The sequence below is a fragment of the Colossoma macropomum genome, unplaced genomic scaffold (genome assembly GCF_904425465.1).
Source record: "Colossoma macropomum unplaced genomic scaffold, Colossoma_macropomum, whole genome shotgun sequence".
Lineage (NCBI taxonomy): Eukaryota > Metazoa > Chordata > Actinopteri > Characiformes > Serrasalmidae > Colossoma > Colossoma macropomum.
The window spans coordinates 48,201,732-48,219,409 of record NW_023494792.1 but is presented as its reverse complement, the minus strand read 5'-3'; the positions used below and the strand labels follow the sequence as shown (position 1 = coordinate 48,219,409).

At 39.8% G+C, this 17,678-nt stretch overlaps 1 protein-coding gene across 1 annotated transcript in view; it reads left to right on the top strand.

The window, feature by feature from the left end:
* Positions 1-414: 414 nt before the first annotated feature.
* Positions 415-17,678, top strand: part of kiaa0930 (KIAA0930 ortholog) — a 49,807-nt gene continuing 32,543 nt past the window's right edge. Inside the window, exon 1 of the mRNA XM_036577410.1 lies at positions 415-559. Within this exon, the coding sequence (XP_036433303.1) occupies positions 415-559 (145 nt within the window). The remainder of the gene's footprint in view (positions 560-17,678) is intronic.

The window sequence follows — 17,678 nt, the reverse complement described above, 5'->3', positions numbered from 1 at the left end:
ACCAGTAACGTGTATGCACTGTTGAAAGAGTAGAAGAACACCCCTAAATGCTGATTACTGTTGCTCCTGCCCGTCTCTGAGGGGTTTGGTCTGATGTGAGACTCCTGTGCCTTTAAGCAGCCTGTGTTGTCCTGCGCTGCAGGAAGTGTGAGGGGTGTTCCCGCAGAGCCGAGCTCTTCTCTAAAGCAGACGGAGAGGAACGACCATGTCTCACTCCTCTCCAACTGTCATCCAGTGTCCGTAAAATGACAGCGGGAGTGTGACCCCCGCTTCTTTTTTATCCCCCGTTTACTCACTTAGTGAGGACAAGCGTGACTTTAAAGCACCTTCAGGCCGCTGTTGCTGTGTCTCCCTCCCGCATCCAGGTCCGTTCTCTCCTCGCTGCTATCAGACTGTCATGAGCTCAGTTTGGGGATGGCGTCCTTTCCAAGTTACGGTAAGACGGCGGTGCCAGCGGAGGAGGAGAACGGCGAGTTGGACCAGTCTCTGCAGCACATGCTGAAGGCCATCGCCGACGAGAGGAGCCGCCTGAACAGCCGGCAAGAGATGAGCGGACTGGGTGAGTCTTCATTCAGCCTCCAGCGCCACTGCCTTCATCGGCTTCTTGTTCAAATTTTCCATTCCACCTTAAGTGGTGCGGCAGTTGCATTCTGTCCCTCTGGGGCAGGATAGAACTGCCGGACCATTTAAGGTGGAACGGAAAATTCGAACAACAATTCAACTTCAGTTTCGTTCAGGCTAGCTGCGCTAACACCACCAACAACAGCCTTGCCCCAGAAATAAAGCTCGCTGTGGTGTGTACAAGGACGCTGTCTGTTATAAAAACCAATCCAAATCCTACAAAATACCTGTCATGTACCAAAACTAACCTTAAAACACGTAAGACTGTCTTTCAGTAGGTCGAGTTAAGCTAAGCTAAGCAGCGCTTATGTTATGTTGTTGGACGGTAATGACGTCATGCCGTTGAGCTTTACAGTGCTGGTCGTGAGGTGAAAGACAACACTGCCTATTTCTCTCCAGCTGGAGTGAATAAATTGTAAGTCTCAATAACGGAGGAACATGTTGAGTGCAAAAAAATGCAACATTTTTCATGCCTTGTTAGTAAAAAGTTAAAGAAAGCCCTAGAGGTAACGTCAGAAGTGGCCTGCCCAAGACAAAGCAGGCTGTGCTACACCACAAAGCACTTTTAGCCAGATAAACAAGGTCATGGTTAGCATACAGTAATACTCTGTGTCAGTAGATCAGTATATCAAAGGGGCATTTGGGCCTAAAACTAATGTAATCTGTTTTGAAGTACAGTGTTGCATCCCTTTGCTTCATCATAATTATCAATTTTTCTATCCTTTTTGTGTTTTTGTCCATGAGTGATCAATATTCTCTCACTACAGTATTTGGCATTATAGCCTCATAGCAGTAATGTTAGTTGTCTGGTTTTCTTCTGCATTGATCAGCTAGGGGAAAAAATCAAGAAACTTGCCCCAAAGCAGTTGTGGTTTTTCAAAAGTTCCTCCTCATCAGAATATATCATCAGAAGGGGGTTCCCTAGCTATTAAAACAGGAAAATCTCACTCTAAGGACTATTGCAGCACAGATGAGGAAGGCGAGCAGACATGTTTACAACAGATGTAGCCCTGATTACATTGTTCATTTTGGCCAGAGTGCCGCTTTGTTATATTTAAGCATACCGTGCCAGTGCAGTTTTTCAGTACACAGAGAGGCAAGCCGTATGAAAGGATTTCTTATTAGACTTAAAGTGTGGGGTTTTGAAATCATAACATTAGACAAGGGCATTATGAACGCAACAAAGAAGATGACTGTATTTCCAGCCTGAGTCTAAAATCCTCTCTAATGACAAGGACTGGCACCTGGCCTGCGATCCGGCTTTCATTCTGTTTGTATCCTGCTTTGCTGACCAGGTGTGCACAATTACATTAAAAGATAAATTATCATATGAAGGGGACAGTTTTTAAATGAAGCCCTCTTCAGTGTTCTGAGACGCAGGGCTCATGAATAAAACTGAATTCAAAAATAAAAATGAAACGCTCCCGGCCTGTTCCCGGCGGAGCAGTGCCTGTTCGCAAACTTGCCGTTTGTAGGCCAAGCAGTGTGCCTCTTCTTTTAGCCGAGGTTCTGGCGCCTCTTCATATCGTAGGCTATAATATCAAGGGAATGTTATACAGACTATACATAGTCTGAGGCTTGGCCCAGGCGTTTTCGGAGGGAACTGAAATCGCTGTTCCATTCCATAGGAGCTCAATTGCTTACGAGAGCGCATTCGTGCCCTATGGTAATGTTTAACCAGCATTCCTCTGCTTATAGGGCTGCTGTTCGGCTGATTCTTCTTCAGGTCACAGGGCTGGTTATGCTTGAGGCTTCTCTATCACTGTAGGGAGCACTGCAATCTCTTCAGAAGGCCGCACTAACTCAGTGGCCCTGTCTGTGCATATCAATTACCCAGTCCAGTGACTCAGGCATTGGCTTACTCAGGAACTACAGTGTGTGTGGGCCCCCAGTGAAGAGTGCTTACTAATGCTAACATAGTACAACAGTGCTGTCTTTTTCCCTTTAAAAACTATGTTGGTATTCACTTCAAGTATAAACGCACTGCACTGTGCAGAAAACCAATGCAGTTAGGTATTCAGCTCTGTAAAGTAGTAGCTTTATAGCTTTATTTAGACCTAACATCCCTAACATCCCTATTCAGCGCTACCATCAATGAGTCTGATAAAAAACTGGCAGCGGCTGGCTTTGGTAGACCATATGGGTTTGGGGTACCATGGCCTTCTGTCCCACTGAGAAGTCCTTCTGGCTTTGGAGATGGGGAGTCATTCACCAGCCGGGGTGTGCTTTATCCTGCAGAAGAACGGAAATGAATCATAGAATGATCTAGGCCCCAAAAAAGGCCAATAAAAATACTGTACTAATGTCTGAATGAAGTTGCATTTAGTTTATTTTACTGCAGTTTGTAGTCTTTGTGTTTGGTCCACTACATTTGCTCTTTCATTTTGTCCTTTTCACCATCTTTCTGGTAGTGCTTGTTACAGATTAACGTGCTGGCCAGTTGGACCTGCCCTTCCCTCATTCAGTGACTATGCCTGCTGTGTGACCCTTCAGGGCCAAGCTTGTTTTGAACATCACATAAAATAATAGACTGAAATAGTCTGCAGTTAGAAGTAGAGGTGGCAAGGCATAATGGGACTTTGAATGGCTGGATTTTAAAACATCAATCACAAAACATTGACAGCTTGACTTCTTTCATGTCCAGATCTGTTGTCAGTCATTGAAATACACAAATTAAACAATATGACCTTGAAAATTAGTGCAATATGCTGTGAAACCTGTAGGTAAGAACAAAGAAACAGTGAAAAATGCATTGGATGATCACCTAATACTGAACAGTAGAGTTTAGTAAGTTCTGGCAAAGTAGCAGGGGTCAACTCCTGATCCTGGTCAGGCTTTTCTGCAGTGTGATTTGTTTAAGAGCAAAACAGCTTCTGGAAAAATAATCAATTTAAATCCTTTGCGTAGATGAGAGCCAAAGTGAGGACTCCAGAAGACGTTTATGTAACCACTTTGTGTTCAGTACATATGGGTATCAAGCTTGGACAATAAAGTAGATTTAGGTGAAAGATTATCATCTGTGGAATTGTGTCACCGTGAATTAAGTCATGAAGTACCACATGTGAGGGTCTTACTTTATAGCTTACATTTTCCCTGATGGTAATATAACTACTGTATAATTACCATGTAATTGTCATCTAGATTAGCATGAAATATTAGTTAGTATTTTGTAGTAACCATTTGGATTAGCATCAACTATTACTACACTTTTGCAGCGGTTCTCCTCAGTTGTTTGAATTAAAACAAAAATCTTGTCAAACTGGCCTGTTGACACTCTTTGGAGAGCGGATCTTTGTTTAATTTGCATATACCCCAGCATTATTTGCCAGACTGAAACTTTAGGTTGTAATCTTTTTGTAATCTTTGAAGTGGCATTCAGTGTACATGTATGTGCAGTTAATTAGTTACTGATGTTCTGCTTGTATCCCGTACTTAAGTGCAACCTTTTCTATTGTATATATTTTTAAATAGATCAGAATAATTGCACAAAAGTAATAATTAAATGAAGAAAATAAAATAACTAATTTGCATAATGTTGGCATATATTTTTTGATTTTTTAGAATATAAATTGTTAGACATGTACTGAAATTTTGGCTGAAAATGGTCAAAAATGGCACTTTAAGTGTTCCTCGGAAGGAGAAAAAGTGCTGAATATTTTGGCCCCAAAAAAACAGATTAAATAGGACTACAACAAAACGTCAAATCTAACCCTCAAAATATCCTTTGAATAATAATGTAAACAAGGAACACTTTAGTTTGCTCTCCTGCATCGGTCAGCGCAGACGTGTTAAAGCAATTTTAGTGCAACTATTTAATGGATTCTACAAGGGACATTAGATGTTAGAGATCTAGTATCAAGAGGAGGTACACTGCCAAAAAGAACCAGAATCAGACTCTGTAAGATTTGCTTGCAGTTTGCTTTCATGGTAAAACGAGCTCTATCATCAGCTCTGTGTTGGATAGCTGTTAAAATGATCCTGTACATCGTTGCAGCATACAGTAAAGAGCTCGAAGATGATTTGGCTTCTGACTCTAAAAGGTTTAAAATAGAATAGTGATTTAAGCTCTCAATTGTCAAATGAGGTTTAAGGCTCTCAGAAGCCCAGGACCAGAACATCAGTGTATTTTAAATGAGCCTCTGAGCTATTATTAGGCTGGCGCTTCTATCAATGTGTCTGGTCGGTGCACTGCATCATCAGCCGGTGTGTTATGGCTTCTCTAGTCCTTTGGGTCTGGTTATTGATGCTATATTTGCTATATGAACCTGGAGTGGACTCTGCTATATGACAACACTGTTTGAATCAGAGTTAGTTGATTTCACACTTCTGCTTCTCCTGTCACGAGTTCAGTGGTGTCACTTAGTCATGATCTTGTTAACTGCCTCTTCACATGTTTACTCTTCAGGCTGGTATCAGTGTTCTGTGTTTCTACTTTTCGTGAACTTAGACCCCATTCTTTCTCTGCTTTGTTGTCAGCAGTAACTTAGGCCCAATGATTTTGATCAACTTTGACCAAATACCTGATAGCCTCTCAAAGAAAAAACATCTTGTGATTGATCTAATTGAATGTGGTCCTACAAAAATCAGACTAACCTTGAATCCTAATGAGTTTTATGCCTTCATTTAACCTTTTAATGCTGATACAAAATAAGCACAATTTCTGCCTACGCTTCTCCTTTAATAACATAATTTCTCAATTTTATTGTTGCATTTATTTTGTTATGTAAAGCTGAGGTTTCCAAACTTTATGATGACAGTTCATAGGCCCGCATTGTTACATATAGTTGTCCACTGAAATGAAAATTTTTGGCTGAAACCAAAACCGAAGTTCAGGACACACTAAGCTGAAAACCAGAAAAGTCTGACGATAAATTGAAAATACAATACATTTAAATAGAAGGAACTTACTAAATAATTACAGTATGTAGGCTACAGTATGTGTCATGAAATCCAAAGTCCTCAACAGAGAACAAACGGTTGATGTTCAAAGGCAGTGAATTCCTTTATTTTTGTAGTTATACTTGGTACTTTTTCCCTGTCAGTGTGAAGATTTTCCTTTCAAAACCTGTGGCGACACTTCTGTTGTTTCGTTGTATTCTGCGTAACGAGCAGGAAGTCATATTTTCAAGTGAACTTTCAATTAATGTCAGCTTCAAGCCTGTAGTGGAGAAGTTCTTGGGTGTTATACCCCTCTTGATACTCAGCATGAACAGATTATTATTATCATTACTATATTATTATTATCATTACTATTATTATTATTGTTATTATTATTATTATTATTATTATTATTATTACAAATCACTCATGTCCCTCATAAAACCATGAAATAGTTCCACATAACTAGCATTTTCACTGTTGATCTAGTGCTGCTCAAACTACATGAACGTTGTTTTTTTTTCACCCTTTCTTCCTTATTTTCGCTTAAAACCATTAGTTTTGACCGAGTTTGGTGACTCAAATTTCAGTGCAAACCCTGTTACATAATTTGTGAGATTGTGAAATAGAAAAATTATACAATAGGGAGAAATTCATTTGTTGTGTATTTAGATGTAATAAATTAATCTCTTTCAGCATAAACACATTAATGAAGTTTACTAATGTTTAGTAAATTTGTTCTGATCCATGTTGTCAGCTAACTTAGTAGGCTAGATAGCTCTGAACTGTTGATTAATCACTGTTGATTAATTTGACTATAGCAAGCTTGTTGTATTCCAGAAGCAACACAGCATGGCAGCAAAGTGTAACATATTTTAAGCATTTTGTACATGCTTAAAGTGACAGGTAGCTCACAGCAAGCGGGCAAAAATAGCCTTGAAGCTTTGAGCACAGCCGCCACACACCCCTACCGTCACCTTTGGCACAACACTCAATAAGTGAACTTCAGTTACAACTGACTGGAGAAACAGATGGGTTACCACTTCAGTTCTACAAACCTAATTCTAAAAAAGTTAGTACAAATGTAAATAAAAACAAATAAATGTAAAAAAAGGAAAATAAAAATGAAAATAGACAGCAGTGACTTCCTATATGACCTGTATTCATTTGAAAAAATGCACTAAATTTGATGCCTGCAACATGTTCCGAAAAAGCTGGGACAGGGGCATGTTTACCGCTTTAGTACATCACCTTTCCTTTTAAGAACATTCAATAAATGTCTGGAAACTAAGGACACCAATTGTTGCATTCGTGAAAGTGGAATTTTCCACAATCTGTACGGTCCTTTTCCTCTTTGGCCTGGAGAACACAATGCATGTTATTTCCAAAACTAATTTGAAATGTGGACTCCAGCATAAGGTTCCAATTTGTGTCAGTCCATCTCAGATAAGCTTTAGCCCAGAGAAGTCAGTGGTGTTTCTGGGTGTTGTTGATATATGGCTTCCACTTTGCCTTTGCATTCTTAAATTGCATTTGTAGTGTGCAGTGACAAACTGTGTTTACTGGCAAGTGTTTTCTGAAGTATTCCCGAGCCAATGTGATTATAATCATTACAAAACCATGTTGGTTTTTAAGGCATTCAGTATTGGTTTTCCGCTTTGTTTCTTGATTTATCTTGATTCTTTGAATCTATAAATAATGTATGGACTGTACATGGTGAAATCCCTAAATTTCTTGCAATCATGCATTGAGAAATGTTGTCCTTAAATGTTCTTTGATGTTGTTAGACTGTTTGTTTATGTAGGTCCCAAATGACCTACTTGTCCTCACATTGCAGCCCATCAGTTTATAACACTCTGATGTAAAGAAAGTGATCTAACAAAGTTGAAAATGATCTAACAAAGCTGAAAGGTGTAGTTTTTGTTCTGCCTTTTCGAGGAAGCAAACAAATGAATCAGAATAAATGCCACACTTCAGTCATCTTTTATTGTTACTCTGATGAAACATTCAATAGTAAGCGTTTCTGTAGCGATGTGAAATGTGTTCTGAATGTGTGCATCTTATGTCAGTTGTCATGAAAGGCTTATGTAGCAGTTGTGTAGACTAATGAACGCTGTCCTTCAGTAAAGTGTTACTGCTTCTTTTACATAGTGATATAAAATACATGCTGATCCATATTACTGTTGCTCCTTGGAGTCCTATATTTACTAATTTACAAAGTGATGTAACGTTGTGTAATATATTGTTTATCCTTCCTCAGAGAGCAGTGGTCATTGGCTGGAGTGTCTTGTAAGATGGCCTTTGTACTTCACACACTCGCTCTTTTGTTATCTCGTTGCCCCAGTCATCTCTCAGTGACGTATGGCCCTGCTTAAATAATTCATTTTCAGAGCTGCAGGCTTCCAAAGGCTGCTGTTAATGTGCTGTTTAATTCATTGCCCTGCTAACATTAATCCTGTCACAGGAAAGGCCTACTTGCTCCGATATTTGTGCTGCTCACAGTCCTAAAAATCGTGCTTGTTAAGTGTAGTTTTCATCATGATAGCACAGTAGTCTTTTTTATTTGATCTAAGATGTCTAAAATATCTGAGCATCTTCACTCTGCAGTTCATTCCTGCTTAGTACATACTACATACAGTCTTAATTTTAATGGCTTTATTTAAAATCAGCCTGTTCTCCAAACACATTCAGCTTCACCTTTATAATCTGAGTTTATATTTAACCTGTGTTCTGAAAACCACTGTTAAATATCTCAGTGAGTTGCCAGAGGAAGTGAAAAAGTTTGGAGAAAGCTCGCTGCTGTTTCTACTACTCTCATTAACGCAGCTTGCTGAACAGAGCTCTCTGGCCGTAGCTCTACAATCCTGCTCACTGTCCAGGAATCACGCCTTGAGGGGGAATTGATGAAGAGTAATGTTCTTAAAGAGTGGCACATCAAGTCCGCCTCACACAGTCCTCACTGCCTGACTCTCAGCAGCACTAATGTTAAACGTATTGATCAGAAGCTAGTCAGAAATAACATACAGCCTTTTGAGCTCTGTCAAGAGGAAAGTCAGGATTGGGCCTGTTGTTGGTGTGTGTATGCGCATGTTCATACACACACTGACCAGCCATTTCATTAGGTACACCTCCTTGTTTCTATACCCTTTGTCACTTTTATTAGGTCTGTTTACTGTATAGACACTAGGGCTGCAACAAACGACTAATTTGGTAGTCGAATAATCTGTCGGTTGTTGAAACAAATAATCGATTATTCGAATTATGAATCACCAAATGACCAAATAACTCTTATTTCACTGTCAGCTTTTAAGTTTAGCTTGACTAAATTTAAACTAAATCAGTTTTCCTTTAATCAAATAAATAAAAAAAAATCAATCTGCATTAAATTTTAAATTTATACAGTGCACAACTATCTTACCGAGATTAATCTTTTTCATGCAGCGAGCCATAGTGTTTCCTTTTCAGATGCTCCAGAATGCTTCCGTGCCAGCTAAGGTCGGCTTTACCAATAACACAACTGACAACCTTTTTTCTGAGTTTGGCTTGAAATGCTTCCACACTTTTGAGGATTTTGTTCGTGAGGCTGCCATTGCGCTTTTGTCAACTCTTCAGTGAACGGAAATGTCAAAACATTCCTAGTGAGCGCGAGAAACACGCGTGATGATGTCACCAACTAATCGACTGTTAAAATAGTTGCCAACTAATGCAGTCATCGATTTTAGTCGACTAAGTTGAATAATCGTTGCACCCCTGATAGACACACTTTGTGATTCTTTAGTTACAGACTGTAGTCCATCTGTTTCTCTGCATACTTTGTTAGTGCCTTTTCACCCTGTTCTTCAATGGTCTAGACCCCAACAGGACCACCACAGAGTAGGTATTATGTTGGTGGTGGATCATTCTCAGCACTGCAGTGACACTGACGTGGTGGTGGTGTGTGTTTGTGTATTTGTTGTGCTGGTGTAAGTGGATCAGACAGCAGTGCTGCTGGAGTTTTTAAACACTGTGTCCACTCACTGTCCACTCTATTAGACACTCCTACCTTGTGGGTCCACCTTGTAGATGTAAAGTCAGAGGCAGTAGTTCATCCTTTGCTGTACAGTTTGTGTTAGTCGTCCTCTAGTCCTTCATTAGTGCTCACAGGACACTGTTGGTTGGATATTTTTGGTTGGTGGACTATTCTCAGTCCAGCAGTGACACTGAGCTGTTTAAAAACTCCAGCAGCACTGCTGTGTCTGATCCACTCGTACTAAATTGCTCGGCTAAACTATTCGATTTTTGTTTCTCTCTAATCGATTAATCAAAATTATGATGGACCAACTAATTGATGATGACAGTAGTCACTAGTTGCAGCCACAGTATATTTAAAATAATAATTTACTAAAATGTGATGATCTTGTTGGTATGGAAGTTGCAGAGCAGCTCCTGCGCTGTACTAACCGTGTATGATGGAGAGTCTTCTTACAGCTTTAATGCCTTGTGATTGTGATTTTGTCAGAATAAAGAGATCTGCCTTTTGTGCTGTCCAGTTTTAAACCTGCTGTAAAACTGCTGTATTAGAAAAGAAACGGAGTAAAAAGAGCTGATATTCCCACATGTCGCAGATACATGATGGAGTCAGAGGCAGACTCTGTTTTGTACTTCTTTCTTATCATCTGATTATCCTAGGTGTCTTTTGTCTTTTAGCTTCAGTGGCAGTGTGGAATGTGGTATGGTTTGTTACTCTCTGAGGCGTGGCGAAGTAGACGCCTGGCATGAATTTAGCACGCATTTTAAACCAGCTATAATTTATGTATTACGTGTGCATTTTCCAAAATGTTCACAGGAACTCTTCTGGCTAAAGGCCTTTGGTTATGAAATTTATTTTAGGTTACAATTATTGTACCTTAAAAAGGACTAAGCATCCAAATCCTAAACAGAGAAATGTTTATCAACGTAATGAACAGATACTCAAGTGTTCCAATTATTCAGACCACCTCTATGAACCGCTATAAACAACTGTGAAGATATTATGTAAGTTGCGTAGTTATGAGAGTGAGTTTAAGGGGTTAAATGTTAAAAAGATATTCAGGAAAAGTCACCTACCAACATCTACTGTGGCCAAAACTCCAAACAAGTTTGTTTTCACAGGGTGGTACATGGCCAGTTGTATGTGTCCGTAAAGTTGAAGTGAGCTCCAACAGGAAAATTAAAAGTTTAGTTTGTATTGTCAAAAGCAGTGGCGGTCCCACAGTGCCGGTTAAAAACAATGAATTTTCTCTGTACTTTTCCCATGTTCATATTTATTTGTCATACAGTGACAGAAACACATCGTGTGTGATGATTTAGACATGCAGTTTACACAGTGCTATTTGACTGTTTGCAAAGTCCCGCCTTCCCTAGTTACTGTTGCTACATCCATCAAACTTCTCTCTTTCTCTTCTTTCTCTCTCTCTCTCTATCTCTCTCTCCACCCCCTTATCCATTGTCTCTTTATGTGAGACTGAAGTGTAGACCATTATCTAATTACGGTGAGAGTCAGTCTGGCCTGCAGTGATGCCCTCTTTGTCCTCCCAGCATGCTCTCTGAGTCCGGTCTTAATTTGTATCAGCCACTCCGTCTCCCAGCGGCCCCTCTCTTGCTTTCCAGTTTAGGACTTTGCATAATTGATGGCTAGTAATTGCCACAGTTCAATATTGTGTGTGTCTGGGAATGAAAAGAGGTGTGTGAGCTTAGTTATGGCAATGTGCTCAGTCACCGTGGATTAAGTTGCTTGCTTGTGAGCCAATTTGCTGCCCAGAGCGTGGCGGGCTTGTGTGGTGGTCGCACTCACTCTCTGAATGAATAGCAGAGGTTTCAGTGTGCTAGTACAAAGCCAATTACAGAGCCAATCACAATCACTGGTAGTTGAATATCATGTTAGAGCTGCACAGTGAAATATTTGGTAATAGTGCAGTAGTAGCATTTTGCAGTTATAGATGATATCACAGAAGGCAATTTTTGTAGCAACAGGCAAGAGCCAAAAATAAATCAACTATGATTCTATTCATGTTTAAATTTTCATACAACTTTATATGCTCGCTTGAGGTGAATAAGCACTTCTGATAAAAAGATCAAATAAATAATGCAGATGTGAATAGAATAAAGTCATAAGACTGATCACACATATCCATTTTTGCATGGCTCTTGTTCCAGAGCGTGACAAAAAGGCAGCAGATACCAGTAAATAACTATAATAAATAACAGGGATATAAGATAGAGATGTCTGACTCTGATAACCGGTCATTTCCTGAGCCATTATGTTTGCCACTGCTTTCTGTTTCTGCACTCTTATGATGTAAAATATAGACATTACAACAAAAGAAAACAGCAACAAGAAGTTGTCCAATCCCAATGTTAAAGATTTATCAGAAGGAGTAATGACCACCAATATCAAAATAAAGACCTGTGTATTTTGTAACAAATTTACACTTTCTTCAAATTTAGTAACTCATTACTTTCACATAGCATCTGAAAATCTTGAGAAAAAAATAGTAATTATGTTGAGATACTAAGTGAATATTAAATAATAAGCCATTATTTCAAGATCATAAGTCAATATTTTGACTTATTCCAGCTATAAACAGAGAAGGAGAAAAAAAAAAACAGACGCCTCTTCCTGGTGGGAATGTGCTTCCATTAAGACCTGACTACTGAATCTTTTATTGTCTGCTGTGAGCATTCTGACCAATCAGGGTTGTTCTTTGGATGTTTAGATGAATCAAGACTTTTGCATAATCCAACAAATGTAAGTTATTTTGATGTGTTCAGTAGAAATGCACCTTAAACAGGAGTTGATGCAGATGCTGAAGTCAATATTTTTCATGTAAATATCTGCTGATGCTGATGATGGACAGTTATAAAATGTAGGAATTATGGCTAGATATAGCTGAATTAGTACCATGAATTCATTTCGATAGAGGTACAAATGCAGTAAAATGAATAAAATGCGGGTATTTTAGCACAGTAGCCTTGCGTTGCTGAAGCATTCTGCTTTTCAACATCTGTTTGATGCCAGTCATTTTTTTAAGCAGTTATCTACCAGCACTGATATGGTTCTGATATTATCTTGCATTCCTGGAAAATAATGCAAGCCAGTCTTTAACCACGTCACATTACTGATTCATCATTGTGTTTTATATATTTCAAGGCATTTCACAATATGTAGCAATACAGTTGCAATACTACTACATTCACCATATTATGCAGCCCTAGTTCATATCTGCAGTCATTATCAGTGAATAGTTATTATGGTCTGAGACCCACAGGTACTAATCTAGGACTATTCATTTTTATTACGTTTCCACTTTTTCTTCATCCTGTAGTGGAGTCATAGGGTTCGTATGCCAGGCTGCTCTGCTCACGTTTGCCCAAATCAAGGTCACCCCCTCGAGACTCACTGGAATCCGTCCAGAGGTCATCTCTCCTCTCCGTTTCCACACCCCTTGCAACAAAGCCGTCCTGTTAATGAGAAACAAGAAAACATTGATTTTCTGTTCTCTGTTGCATTTCCTGGCTGAATACAGAGAGGCGTTAGTTCAAAGGCTTTGGTGGACAATTCGTCCACATTCTGTTTGATTTGGTGTGATTATTTTTAAAACGTGTTGATGCTTTCTGGGGACTGTTTGATCTTTTAGCTTGTCTCCTGAACTGTCAGCGTTCCTCAACCTCACATACTGACATTTCAGATGAATCACCTTTACGTAATCTTTCTCAGTATGTGAGTTCTGCAGGTGTGTATGTGTGTTTTTATGCTTTTACTGACTCAGAGCTCTTGAGAGCTGCTGCTTTGAGGAAGACAGCATTGATTTGTTGACTTTCTACGCAGGATGTGTGTGTGTGTGTGTGCTTTTTCGTAGAAGAGGCTGTTCAGGCATCCAGAAATAAACGCTATGTCCAAAGGTCGCTTGATGTTGTGTTGCAGTTCACTGCGAGTGCAAGTTCCTCACATACATCTCAACATGTGCAGCCCACCCCTGTAACATTTACATTCCCTAAATATGTTCTTAACAGTTACCAAGAACCCTTAATAGTTTATTTGATTTTCTTTACATAGCTGTATTGAATAGGTGCTGATATGGGAAATGTGGGCCAATGCTGATATCTAATATTTTTCATGTACATATCTGCTGATGCTGATACATAAACATGTACACAGAGTAACACAATGGCAGTGGTGTTAAATATATTCTACTCTTATCAAATACCCTCTATCACAATGATCATCATAATACTAAAAACTGAAACAAAACTAAAACGGTTAATGTGACTTAGGCCCAATCCCATTTCACCCCTTGCCCCTACCACTTAGCACTTAGCCCTCAGTTTTGCACGTTCACATCTAGGGTTAGGGTGTCCCAATTTTTGTCGAGATAGAGGAGTAGGGTGAAGTGTTAGGGCTACATGGCCCTCCAAACGGAGGTGTTTCAGAGGCGGGTAATGGGGACAGATAGTTAGTTCAGCACCAACATTCCCATACCATAAGACTCTCTTTCCCAGATCTGCGCCTTTTTCTAACAGGAAAACTAATTAACCAAAGGCTCAACTAAACAGGTACGTTTTTAGCCTAGATTTAAAGATGGAGGCTCTGTCTGAGTACCGAACACTGACTGGTAGGTTATTCCAAAGCTGGGGGGTGTTGTATGAAAAGGCTCCTCCCCCTGACGTAACTTTATCAATTCTAGGTACTAATAATGAGCAGCACCTTGTGGTCTAAGTGGGCGTGTCGGTTGATAGAGGAAATAAGGTCACTGAGGTACTGAGAAGCAGGCCATTCAAAGCTTTATACGTCAGTAAAAGAATTTTGTACTCAATGCGGAATTTAACTGGCAACCAGTGTAAGGTACACACAATTGAGCTAATGTGGTCAAATTTCCTGGTTTTGCTGAGAACTCTGGCTGCAGCGTTCTGGACTAACTGAAGCTTGTTAAGGTTTTGGCTGGAACAACCAGAAAGCAGAGCGTTACAGTAATCAAACCTAGATGAAATAAAGGCGTGAACTAACGTTTCTGCATCCTGTAGCGACAGTGCAGTTCTTAATTTAGCGATGTTACGCAGGTGGAGGAAAGCTATTCTGGTAATATTGGTAATATGCTCATCGAAGGCCAGATCGGGATCGATCGTGACACCAAAGCTTTTTACAGATGTGCCTGGTGCAATTGAGAAACTATTGAGATTAAGAGTAAACGTAGGCAGATTATTCCTAGCAGCTTTTGGACCAAGAAGAAGAATAGTCCAGCAGTGCTGATGCCTGAAGCGCCAGAATGTAACAGCTGCACCATTTAAGGTGGAACGGGAAAATACAAACAAGAAGCTAGCGACTAGATGACTTCAGCTTCGTATCACCAAAGAATTAGCGGTGGGTGATAATAAATAATTGTCTTATACCCCTCTTTGAAAGGATATGATGCCCTAAATGTAACTAAAGCCCAGCGGCGAGGTTGCTGAACTTTTCCCTTCTCTGCTATCACTGAAGACGGGCCGGGTTGCCTACAGAGCACTGCTAGTAGCCTGTTAATGAGGCAGTGTTTTGAGGGTTGTCCCATTTCGTAGGGCAAGATTTCAACCACTACCCCTTGTAGTTAACTCAGTTCCAAGGGGTTAGGGTGACATTTGAAAACAAGGGGTAGGGGTAAAAAAAAAAGAAATGGGATTGGGCCTAATTGTTAATGTAATAGCAATTGAAACTGAACTAAAACTAAAAATAACAAATAACAAAAATAAATAAAATAAAGACCAGTGAATTTTTCCAAAATATGATAACCCTGATTGTGACACCTCTACGTCTAAATCACCCCATCATTTGGGTCCAGCCAGTCTGGGTTTGTGAAGGCAAGCGTCTCTTTGAGACACATTAGGCCGGTTACCACATCTTTTCAAACTGCTTGTCATGCAACGACAGCAGAAAACGTTTTAGAGGCAAGTGCTACCCATCTGATCTGCGCACATGAACCGCCAGACACACAATGTTGGCTGGCATCGCTGTAGACTGACAGCCATCCTTCTTACTCAAAGGGAGCAGCTTGGCCAGTTGTGTTCTCTTGGGCTCTTGACCACAGATGGCTGTGGCTTTGTCAGGATTTGGTTTCAGGTCTTGGCACTAGAATGAAACCTTCTTAGCCAGTTGGAGCTCTCAGGAACCCATTGTATTCAAGTCTTAGACTGTAGGCCTCACTTGATGACTCTTTTGTAGGTGCCACTATGCTCAGTGAGCTCCAGTCTGCTCCACTACATTCTCTACTGGCTGTTGGTGCTGCTTAGAGGCTGGACTGTGTTCAGCGCACTTGCTGATGTTGAGCTGTGGTGTGAAATGCCCCAGTACCCATCAGTGCTGGCTCATCTGTGGCCATTGATCTGAAGCTGCTCCTGCTGCTATGAAGGAGAGGCTGAAATAAATGTGTGCCGGACTCTGGGCAACGGGCAGGATTGTATGCAGTCTCCAGATTGGTAGATTCAGTTGCAAATTGATACTGTCCAAACAAAGTGTGGCCTGAAGAAATTAGCCCACCAGCTGACCCACAAATGCAAATTGCCCTACAGATGCATTCTCACTGCTTACTGTTGCAAGGTTGGGCCAGCTTTAGAGAACATTGGCAAACCCCATTTAAAAATTAATTGAAGCTCAGGGGTTCCCAAATATTTTCATGCCAGGACCAAAATGTAGAGGTAGTTTTTTTCGCAAATTTTTAATGAAGTGAAATATGCAGACTTACCAAAAAAGTCTTTAGCTTTTAGTCTACCTTTACTGAATATGTTCTTTCAATCAACAAGCACTAAGACATATTGTTATAAAAGGATGAAACATGCATAGGCCTGTCCTATTATGTGCTTAAGATTGTGGAATACAAAACTAATCGAATAATGACAGTACTTCCATGTAATCCCTTTAGCTTTGACCTTAAATGTGAACACATTAATACGTTTCATTAATATTTATTTGGACAATATACGTTTTATTGAAACTTCTGATCCATGTTGTTAACTACATTAGATTAGCTCTGTTTTCTGATCATCGATGCTTTCAGCATAACAGTCACTCATGCATTGATGGGAAATGACTAGTCGTGAGTGACAAACTGAAATATTCTTTTATATGTTCCTAGTTGCTTATATCATGTAGTAAGCAACCACATGTCCCTTCTAGCATCATTTGCAAGTCACTTACCTATGCTTTCACAGAAAACCAAACAAAAAAAATGCACCAATGTAGCTTCCTCGCGACACACTTGTCCTCATTCTGCAGCCCACCAGTGAGTCACAACCCACAGTTTGAAAACCACTGTTGTAGCTCACAACTCTGTTTTTTGCCAGAATACCTAAATGTATAGTGCATTAAATAAAAATTAAATCATTTTTATTTTGTGTAAATGTGATAGGTCACACTAATAGAGTCTAGTTTTGTTCTATGGTGACATATTCTGTTGTTCCTGTTCCCAACCTGCGTTGTTCCCTTTAGTCACAACAACATAGTCCAGTACTGTATCATTTTAAATTGGAAAAGCAACTTCAGATAGTGCATTGTGGATGCATGGAGCACAGACAGGCCAAGTAAAACAGCATCTGGAAGGTAAAGTCCACAGACTTTTCAAAATGTTTTCAGTAGAAAGTATTTAGTCATTCATTCAAAGCGGTTTGATGTGAAATATGTTGCTCTAGAGAAACTTACTGCATCAAAATTTAAAGTGGTGGTGATAGGAACCAGACATCCAAAGCATTTAATGCAGGGGGGTGCAGTCTTATCCGCAAACGTCCAGTGTGACTGCAGATTTTCATTCTGACAAAGGAGAAGCGTGCCTGACTGTTTGAACACTGGGACCACCTGACTAAATGAGTAGCATCAAGTGAGCTTCTGCTTGTTTGGAGAGAAAACCTGCAGCCACACCAGCCCTTTGTGGTTAAGACTGGACACCCCTGGTTTAATGTCTATAAAAGCTCCATGCAGGCATCTTCAAGGAGAACATATTTTTTCAAATTTAACAGTATTTTCCATTATCAACGTTGCATATAAAAACGTGTTGGTTCACTGATATTTTTTGCTTGTAAATAAAATGTTGCATTAGCGTTGTAGAAATGTCATCTCCACTCACTCTGAATGGTTTTAGTTTCTTAATCATTGAATTTAGGTGTTTCATTCTGTCCTGTTGCCAGGGGTGTATAAAATT